At 56.3% G+C, this 9,691-nt stretch overlaps 1 protein-coding gene across 2 annotated transcripts; it reads right to left on the bottom strand.

The window, feature by feature from the left end:
• Positions 1 to 123: 123 nt before the first annotated feature.
• On the bottom strand, positions 124 to 7,841 carry Pgap6 (post-glycosylphosphatidylinositol attachment to proteins 6). Of its 2 annotated transcripts, none has more exons than XM_010620606.3 (13): positions 7,306 to 7,841; positions 7,000 to 7,177; positions 6,705 to 6,912; positions 6,383 to 6,510; positions 5,925 to 6,193; positions 5,508 to 5,851; positions 5,045 to 5,135; positions 4,840 to 4,963; positions 4,375 to 4,511; positions 3,686 to 3,864; positions 3,465 to 3,611; positions 1,846 to 1,962; positions 124 to 1,481 (listed from the first exon to the last, which is right to left on the bottom strand). In XM_010620606.3, the coding sequence occupies exons 1-13, from the start codon at positions 7,385 to 7,387 to the stop codon at positions 1,185 to 1,187; spliced, it is 2,301 nt and encodes a 766-aa protein (XP_010618908.1). In that variant the 5' UTR covers positions 7,388 to 7,841; the 3' UTR covers positions 124 to 1,184. The 2 variants fall into 2 exon arrangements, with proteins under 2 accessions (XP_010618908.1, XP_010618909.1); XM_010620607.3 differs by having other exon boundaries at positions 5,508 to 5,827; positions 7,306 to 7,839.
• Between the last annotated feature and the right edge of the window lie 1,850 nt (positions 7,842 to 9,691).

Here is a 9,691-nt window from a genome sequence, read left to right as displayed (position 1 = left end):
AACAAAAAAAAAAAAAAAAAAAAAATCTTGCAGGCGTGGTGGTTGCACGCCTGTAATCCCACGCTCAGGAAGCAGAGGTAGAAGGATCACCGTGAGCTTGAGGCCAACCTGGGCTACATAGTTCAAGGCCAGCCTGCACTACAAAGCGAGATCTTGTCCCACCCCACCCCCCAAAAAAACACCCGAAGTACACATTTACTCTGAGACTGGGGAGTGCTTTCGCGTCTAAGTGTGGAGTAACTGCCGCGGGAGACGCCGAAGACTACACCCAACCAGAAACCAGAAAGGAAGCCCCAGAGTTAAAGGGTAGGAGGACGCAGCACCTGCTCCCAGCCCTTGGGGGAGGGGCAGGCACTGCTCCCGGAAGCAGTCAGCCCGGAGTCACCTGACCTGGCAAGACTAAACAAGCTCTCCAGAGGCACTTTTCTGAGTCTCACTTGGTCCAGTGCAGGGAGGGTAGACAGCCACCACTTAGGCTCCTAAGTCTTATTCAAAAGGATGCTTGCCCGACAAGGGCCCCAAAACTTGGGGGGATGTACTCATCACACTCAGAACAGCTGAGCAGCCCCCTCTCAGGAGGCTCTTCCTAAGATCTGAGAGCTAGAGAGAAGGGCAAGACCCTGTATCCCCAGGGGCCATCCACTGCCGTAGCCCTGGTCTCTCCCACTGCAACTGCAGCAGCATAGGATCCCCACAGAGGCAGTCGGGCACACAGCCAGATCACCAGGCTGCCGGCCTCAGGGACTAACTAACCCTTCTCGGCCATGTAGGTCCTCACATCACAGCCTCACAGGGGAACAAGGCAATAGGGAGCTTTTCTCTACTACCTCCAGCCTCTAATCACCACCAGGCCGGCAGGGCATAAGAACCTGCCCACACCCGTTGTCTGTGATCTCCAGGGATCACTGCCAGAGCCACTGAGATATGCTGAGGGTCTCGTTGACGATGTCGACAGCAGACACAGGGGAGCAGGTCCTCTGTGTGTGTGTGTGTGTGTGTGTGTGTGTGTGTGTGTGTGCTGGGGAGGAGGGTGTTCCTTTCCTCTGGAGGAGGAAGCAAAGGGTCTCAGGGCAATTTTATTCAGTTGGGAACCAATCTAGACAGGGCTGGACAGGCCTCCTCTTCCTTGGTCCTACTTATGGCTGAAGAGATTATCAGTAGCAGATGTTCCCAGGCTGGCCACATCACGTCACAGTGTATAGCTCATTCCGATCATTCTTGCAGATTTGATAGTGGCAGGGCAACTTCTGTGAGCAAGACCAGGGCTCAGCCTGTTCATCCCGTGGTGGTAGCAGGAAGGCTGCGCTCCCAGCTAGGAGTATGTGCCAGATACTGTGTGTGTAGTAATAGTTGTCGCTGGTCATCAGGGAAGTATAGATGGTGATGCCCATAGAAGCCATGGCGATGCCAGGCAGGAGATAGAAGGCCCAGCGTTGCCACGAGGTGGGATAACACTGGTGCCTGTGCCCGCAGCGGTACACCTGAAGCAAATAGCCATGCTAGTATTGGTATAGGCTGGTTGTGGCTGAAGCTCCTAGGTCCCTGGGTTAGGGATTATAAGGGTCCACCCAGGTCTGGGCAGCAGAACCATGGAGATAGATAACTCGGAGGAGGTGCAAGTGCACAAGGCCACTGCTCCTCAGTCTCAGACCTCTGGGACATAACCATCCCGGGGCTCTGGGCAGCAGTGGGCAGGGATGGGGGTGGAGGCACTCTAGCAGCCGTTAGCAGATGTGGGGCATTTGGGCCCTAAATCTGCTGACTGAAGCAGGACTGGGGGTAGGGCCAGAACAAAGGCCTTCTCTCAGCGTCTGGGCAGGAGCACCTGCCTGTCCTAGTCCTTACCCACATGGAAGCCATGATCACGAAGGCAAAGAGGCAGGGTCCCATCATGTTCCAGATGCCCCTGCGATCCAGCTGCAAGGACATGGCGATGACCAGTGTGCCCAGGAGAAACAGGACCTGGACAAGACACAGGGGTGGCTATGGGGTCACAAGAGTTTTGGATTAGGGTCACCTGTGGCAGCACAGAACCCAGCAGAAACAAGTGGGCAGTCACAGTGATCATCTTGCCACCACACAATCTCTCAGAAACTCTGTGCAGCCCCTTTGCAGCTGCTGGCAGAATTTTCCCTATTCTGTTGGCTAGGAGAAAAACGCCTTCCTTTGGCTCTTGCATGGCATCCACAGGTGAATGCAGCCTTGACATCTTTTTTAATATTATTATTATTAGTGGTGGTGGTGTTATTTGGGGGTGTGGTTAAGACAGGGACTCGCTACACAGTTCAGGCTGGCTTGGAATTCAGTATGTATCCCAGGCTGGCCTGGAACTCAGGGCAATCCTCCTGCCTCAGCCTCCCAAATACTGGGATTATGGGTATGTGCCACCATGCTCAGCAGTCTTGACATTTCTGAGACACAAACTTAGCCAGCCAGGCACCTCTCGGGACAAGGAGATGGTGCCTCTCTCTAAAGTAGGAAACAAACTGAATAGAAACTCTGTCCCCACACCCCCCCACCCCTGCACCCCTAGCTTTGTGGAATCTCCCATCAGGACAGCCTCAGTCTCCCCCCAGATGATCCCCGCGTAGGGACTCCCACTCCTGAGTCTCCATCCGACCTAACCACAACCTGCACATTTGTGCCCCCATATTCAGTCCTGCTGAACCCCAATACTTTGGAAATTCCCTCCCCGTCCCTGTGCCCTGACTGTGGGCGTCTCACGGATGCCCTTCAAGGTAGGTCTAGGCCTGCAGTTCTCTGAGCAGACAGACAACACAGTTCACAGGCATCAGAGATGCGTTTCCATTAGCCAGATCCAGCTGCTACAAAAAGTCTCTAGTGTTCTGGCACCAAAGAACTTTTCGGGGAGGTATGGCCTGGAGTGGGCTTCTACCTTGAACAAGGACTTAGAGAAGAGCTGGAAGGTCTCCCCGCAACCAAAGGATCTTGCTATGTAGATCAGGGAGTCCTTGAACTCACTATGTATCCCAGGCTAGCCTTGAACTCCTGGTGATCCTCCTGCCTCAGCCTCCCAAGTGTGGGATTATAGGGATGTGCCACCACACCCAGCTGGAGCTAGGAGTTCTTGCAAAACCCTGCCCACTACCTTCCATGCTGGTGTCTTTTTTTGTTTTTGAGACAGGGTCTCACTATGTACTTGAGACTGCCCTGGAACTCACTATGTAGCCCAGGCTGGTCGCAAACTCACAGTGGTCCTCCTGCCTCAGCCTCCCGAGTGCTGGGATTACAGGTGTGCACCACCACTCCCAGCCATCCTGGTGTCTTCTGATAGCTGCCACTTTTCCCTAACAGGGGCCTGCAGCTTCTTCAGAGGGTGACTGATCACTAGGTGAGACTTGAGGTCCAGTGCTTTCTCTGTCTTTCTACCGCCTTGCATGTGCTGTGTGGCAGGGGCCTCTTACTCCCTCAAGAGCCCAGTCCCCACATCAGAGGTCACTCACATGTTTCAGAACTGTCTTCAGCCGGGCCATGGAGAGGATGGTGACCCAGGTAGACACCCCAGAGCCCAGAAAATCACAGTACTGGAGCGTGTCATAGCTGAGGATGCACAGCACGGCTTCCCCCGGTTGGTCACAGGCATGGTAGAACTGTGAGATGGGGCAGTAAGCAGCATCCTGGAGCTCCCCACCCTAGGGAACCCCGAGATGTGGGCTGGGCCTACCGTGGAGAAGAACATGGTGTAGAGGTAGACGGAGGCCTCCACCAGGAAGGCACGGCGCACAGACACAGCAATGGGAGCCAGGAACATGAGGTTGCTGAGGGTGAGCAGGAGTGCAGCCACCCTCTGCTGGGCCACCGTCTGGGCGGTACTGTTGTCGGTGCAGCTCCACCCACGCCATCCTGTGAGCCACAAAACATCCAGGGGTCTAGGGTGGGCGGCTGGGGCCAAGATCCCTATAGGGGACTTCTGAACTTTGGGGTCCCTGCCTCATCCAGAAGCAAGCAGGGCAGGTACAGAGGCAGGTATGGGACAAGCAGAGATAGGTGTGGACAGGTAGAGACACGAATAGACAAAAATAGATACAGATACCCATGGGCAGATATGTGTAGGTGGGGCAACTGCGGACATGTACGCGTGGGTATGTTCATGTATAGCGTGGGCATGTGGACAGCGCAGACAGGGAGGAGTCGGGGAGGCCAAGGTCAGGAGGCAGTACCACTCTGGAGATACCTCAGTCTCTGTGTTTGGACAATAGATTGTGGGGGCATGGGAGGAGTACCCACCTCCCCACTTTGCTCTAAAAGAGTGCACTCTACAGGCCTGGTGGAGCTCCCATAGGAAAAGGCACAGGGCTGGGATATCAATGGCAGCAGAGACTGCCCCTAGCTATGTAAAGCCCCCGTTCTCACCTGCTTTGCAGCTGCAGCCTGCATACAGGTAGCCATATCTGCGGAGCAGCAGGCACTGGCCATAGGGTCCACAGTCATTCAAACAAGGGACCAGGTACATGGTGGTCTGTACGCGAACCTTGGCTTGATCGCAGTCCCTATAAGGATGGGAGGCACCGTAAGGCTGACTGCAACCTCTGCTGGCCAATCTACCACCAGGGCTTTCCACAGGCTTATGGATACATGAGCCCAGAATTGAGCCCCCAGGCTCCAGTAGCCCCAGAGGTGGTCCTTCCTCTTTCCAGGGCTGCTGTGGAAGAGAAACCAAGTAGAGAGGGAGAAGCACTCCTAACACAAGGATAACACATGATCTCTCCCTACTAGCAGGAAACGGGTCACTCCAAGCTCAGGGAGGCATGGTCTTGAACATAACTTAGCTGGTAGTTCCCAGCTAGTACTTCGTTGCTGGGCCCCAGTTTTACGTACTCAGGACTTTCAGGGCACGTGAGCTGCAGGGAGAGGTACCAGTTGTCTGTCTCCGGGTAGGGGATGACGAGGTTGGCTGTGTTCGATGAGCCGTTCAGAGATAGGGGGTAGCCCTGAAAAAAGGCTGCATAGAACAGGAAGTCCTGTTAGCAAGACCAGAGGGCCCGGTCAGGGCCACCCTCCAGGTGCCACCTGCCTACCATACCTGTAGTACAGCTAAGTGAAGTGTTGAAGTTGAGGAAGGGTGAAGCAGCATTCACGCAGGCCACCACCAAGGTATCATTTGTGACCTCGGTCTGGAAGGGGAAGCAGTGCAGAGTTGGCCTCTTGGCCCCCCAGAGCCAGCATACCATCTGCCCTGCCTGTCAGCTCAGTCGTGCAGGGTGCCTTTCTCCAAGGCTCTCGCTTGCACCTCGGGCCTGGGTACTTGATCCAAGCTGTCTCCACAGCCTGTTTCCTCAGGCACAGCTCTCGGGCCTGCTGACAAAGCTAGGTCTGCCCTAGAGGAGAGGACTCCTGTCCTGAGACAGGGTCCCAGTGCTGCTGCCATCATTCTGTTGCCTGAAAGGCTGCCCTGCCTTGGTGTCCAGGCTGAAATCAGTGTACAAAGTGCCTCGAACCAAGCCCATGCCATCTGCAGTTAGCCTACCCGACTGCAAGGACAGTACCTTGTTGGCCCTCAGGGTGATAGTGAGGGAGCCCCCACTGTCCATGCCTGTATCAAGGCGGAGCCGCATCACAGAAGGTTTGTCTGAGCGCACCAGCACCAAGACCCCATCCAAGGGCTGGAAGTGCACAGACAGCACATCCATGTCCTCTCTCATGACTGGATAGCTCAGCAGGCAGAAGGGGCCACTGCCCATCCCACTGCTCCTGCTCCGGTCCTGGTGGGCAGGGCTCAGGGACAGATGGCTTGCAGTGGCATCATAGCTCTGGTTTGTGCTATTTTGAAAAAGGCGCTGGAAGGTCACACTCCTTGGCCTGCAGGCTATCAAAAGGGTAAAAGGCTCAGCTGGAGGAAAGTCTGAGGGTCAAAGGAAGAGGCAGAGCCACCGCCATCATCCACCTCCTTCCACGCAGCCCACCTGTGAGGGTAGCCGCAGCACTGAAGGCCACTGATACGTGGGGCCCTGCCAGGCTCTCAGCTGTCACTTGTAGCCACTGGCCCCAAGGTGGTGAGGGCAGCAGCAGAAGGCAGGACGGGGTAGGGCCGGTGCAGGTCAGCACTTTCTGGAAGTTGTTGGGCAGGCTAGCTGCACCCACTGTGAGACGTACTGGGCAGCCCAGGCTCCCACTGGATACACAGCCCTGCAGCTCCAGCCGAAGTTCCTGGGTGTACTCAGGGACAAAGATCCTAGGGCAAGTTGGTATGGCCTCACTCAGACTCCATACTTCCTCCAATCCACTTGGGCGGGGCATCTGTTCCCACCTCCCAGTACAATTCCAAGGCCCAGGACCAGGCTGCGGACAGTGGCACCACCCACTCTAACCCGGAAGGCTGAGGCCAAAGGGCAAACCGAGTTCTCTTTTAGAACCTACTCACTTGACATAGCTGGGGTGGGTGAGTAGGATCTGTGGAAGGGGCACATCAGGCTCCAGGACTGTGAACTCAACCGCCCGCATAACCAGCATGTCCGGCTGAAAGATGTAGGCGCAGGAGGGAACAAAGCCCTACGAAGACAACAAAGCCCAAGGTTGTCAGAAAACGCAGGGTGCAAGGGTTGGGGAACAGGCTCAGGGGAATTGGGGCTGCATCCAGGATGGAGTGGCTAAGTCCAGAACAAGGTATTCCCCAGAGAGGTGGACAATAGGTCACCCATGCACCAGGGAGTCCTGCCCCCATCCTAGAGGTCAGCCCCCCTCACCTTCACTTCGATCTTTTGAGATGAGGGGGGCAGGTGGGCGACTACAAACCAGTCTCCAGGGGCTGGGTGGGACACATTGACCGTGGTGTTGCCTAGCAGCATGGTACTTAACAGTGCCCTGACATGGAAGGAGGGCTGCACCGGGGTGTCATCAGGGAAGCTGGTGCCCAGGGGGTTGATGACAGGAGGGGCGCCATAGCGGAAATGCCTAGAGCAGGGAGATCACGGCAGGAGCTGCAATTAGGTGGGGTCCTTGGCCAGGCTCGGGTGCTGTGGGCAGGAGGCTCGTACTTACACAGTAATTTCTGCATCAGTGCATGTGGGGCCACTGTCCCAGGACACATGCAGCAGCCAGCGCAGCAGTATGGTGTCTGGGGGCACACGGAAGTGGAACAGTCTGGCGCTGCCATACCAGTTGTAGAAGGACAACTTCTGTGGCGCCTGTGAGAAATGTTCAGACACCAGCCTGGCTTCTGCAGGGAGAGGATGTTATCAGCCAGTGCAGGGCACCCTCCTCCCCAAGGGTAGGGTGCAGACTGGGAAAAATGCAGTACGGGGGTGGGGGGGATTAGAAGTCAAGTCTTAGGGCCAGCTGGAGCACCTGTCAGGACAGCTTTGACCTTGGCAAAGGTCCCTCTTGTCCTCCAGTCCCTTGGGTGGTGAAATTTCCCCTCAGGCTTCATTCTTTTGCTTCCCCTCCCCCAGGGCTGTAGCTCAAATAAATGCCCAGTGCCTGGCCTCACACAGGGTGGGTGGCCTCTAGCAGCCTACAACACACATGCTCAAGCTTGGTGGTACAAGGACAAAGCAGGGGCCCACAACCCCGAATGAAGGCTCCCTATAGCACTAGGCCTTGTAACAGCTCTCAGGTCCCTATACCAGCCTAGTGCCAGTCAGGCCTTGTGCCCATATGACCCTTCCCCCACTCTGGGCCCCAGTGTCTTCATGGGTAGGCTGAGGACAGCATGTCCCCGCAAGGTCAATGAATGGTAAAGTGCTTCCCGCATTTGGCCTCATTCTGAGCTGAGTGTTTGCCACTTAGGAAGCCTCCCTCTGGGAGAATGACTGGTCCAGCTCCTCCTGGGAGAGGGGAGGGAGCCAGGTGAGCAGCTGCCTCTCCTGCCAGCCTAGTGGCTCCTCCATAGAGGATCCTGGAGCAAAAAAGCAGCCTGCTGGCAAAACTAGCACTTTCAGAGAAGCCTGGCTAGGGGCTAGGCAGGGTAGGCTCCATCCACATGTTCCAAGTCCTGCTGGCCACTGATCTCATCTACCAAGCTGTGGCCTGAGTCAGGAACTGCTACAGGCCCTTGGGTGATACAGGACCTATATGATAATGTAGACAAAAAAACTAAAGTCCTGGAAGCTGAGCCGCCACTGCGGAGAAGCAGCTTACTAGATACACGCCCCAGGGGCAGGCAAGGGAGATCACCCTGTAAGTGCAGCTCTCTTAACTGCTAGAGCCTAAGCACTTCCACCCCTAGGCCTCAGAAAGCCAGCCTGAGGACACCTGGAGCCCAGTGGGTGGCCATGATGATGTTCCAACAGATAGCACAGGACAGAAGAAACCAGCCCAAGCTCTCAAACCCTACACAGCCTCTCCAAGCTTCCCTGGAGTCTGTGCCTAAGGCTTCCACAAGGTGAATCTTGGTGAACCTATCAGGACGTTAGCAAGATGGGTTGAGCTCCATTATTACACTAGCAAGGGAAGGAAGCCACACACATCTCTGCCCACCTCATACCCCAGGGACACCTACTGAGTATGGAGGGGAAAATCAAATTCCTGGGAACTCGAGTTCTGGCTCCCTCCCTACCTCACAGCCTCCAAACCAGGACAGATATCTGCTGGACAGACCCCAGCAGCCAAGCCCACAGAGCTGCCTGCCTGCCCCTCTGAAGCCTGGGAGGACCGAGGGGCGGACCTAGCCCACGAGGCCCTCACCCAGTCTGACAAGCGTGTTCCATAAACATCTCACTCAGCACCAGTGACCTCCCTCCAGTCCTGACCCCAGGGAGAAAGAGGAGAAACAGTGTCAGTACACAAGGGAGGATTTAATTAGGAGCAAGTTCCTCAGGGAAAACTGCCTTCCACTTCAAGTGGTCCCAACCTCAGAACCCTCAAAAGAAACAGGAGATTGGAGGAGCAATATTTCAGAGAAAGCCCAGAGCACGGAAAGGAAAGAAAGGCAAGGCAGCCAGCCCAGGGAAGGCAATGGGTGGCCAGGAGCTTGGAGGCTCTTGAAGCCATCCCGCCCAGGATGCACACCTCAGACCCCATGGAGTTTCAGGCCACATGGGTCAGGGGAAGCACGCCTGTTGCCAGGTGTCTAGGGCCTGGCTGTTTGTATCTCAGTTCCTGGCCCAAGCAGGACCCAGAGAGGTAGCACACTCTGGTCTAGCTACCTCACTGGTCTTCAGTTAGGAAGGGGACACTCAGGAAGCAAAAATGCAAGGGGAGGTAGGCAAGTTCTCCACCCGGCCCTCCCTTGCTGGACAGCCTCCTCTGCCTCCAGCAAAGTCAACGACACTGGGATTAGGGCACGCTGTGGGAGGGGTGGAAAAATGCCCATGGGATCCCCGCTCTAAGCAACTTTTTCCCATCTCTACCACTCCAAAAGAGCAAACAGGCTCCGGACTCTCACTGTTCTACCGCTCTTCCCACTGGGCCATCCAGCTGGGGTCCCTCTACTCCCCGTTCCAGCTTATGACAGTCACTTCCCGACCCCAAACTCAGGGGAGGAGGGAGAGGAGCGCAGGCTCCGAGGGGTCGAGCTCGCCAGATCCCCAGATCCGGCCGGTGGACGGAAGAGGGGGTGCAGCTGTCCTTTCTACCCAGGCTCTGCGCGGGGCCACCGGGGGTAAACCTCGGTCCCCACCGGTGCCAGGTGAGATCACAGGTGCCCCCAGGTGAGTCACAATGGGCCCCGCCTCGGCTCTCCGCTGCCCCCCCATGGCTGGCGCCAAAGGCCGGCGCTCTCTCACCGCTCCTG

The sequence above is a fragment of the Fukomys damarensis genome, unplaced genomic scaffold (genome assembly GCF_012274545.1).
Source record: "Fukomys damarensis isolate Sample0158 unplaced genomic scaffold, DMR_v1.0_HiC HiC_scaffold_34, whole genome shotgun sequence".
Classification (NCBI taxonomy): Eukaryota; Metazoa; Chordata; class Mammalia; order Rodentia; family Bathyergidae; genus Fukomys; species Fukomys damarensis.
This window is presented reverse-complemented; position numbering and strand designations above follow the sequence as displayed.

What these genes read in the sequence shown, in the direction of transcription:
- Pgap6 (XM_010620606.3), bottom strand. Translation starts at nt 7,387, where the DNA reads ATGAAGCCTGAGGGGAAATTTCACCACCCAAGGGACTGGAGGACAAGA. An exon ending in TCACCCTGAGGGCCAACAAG is followed by an intron (nt 5,136 to 5,507) that starts GTACTGTCCTTG and finishes TTCCCCTTCCAG; the next exon opens with ACCGAGGTCACAAATGATAC. An exon ending in TGAAGACAGTTCTGAAACAT is followed by an intron (nt 1,963 to 3,464) that starts GTGAGTGACCTC and finishes TGTCTTGTCCAG; the next exon opens with GTCCTGTTTCTCCTGGGCAC.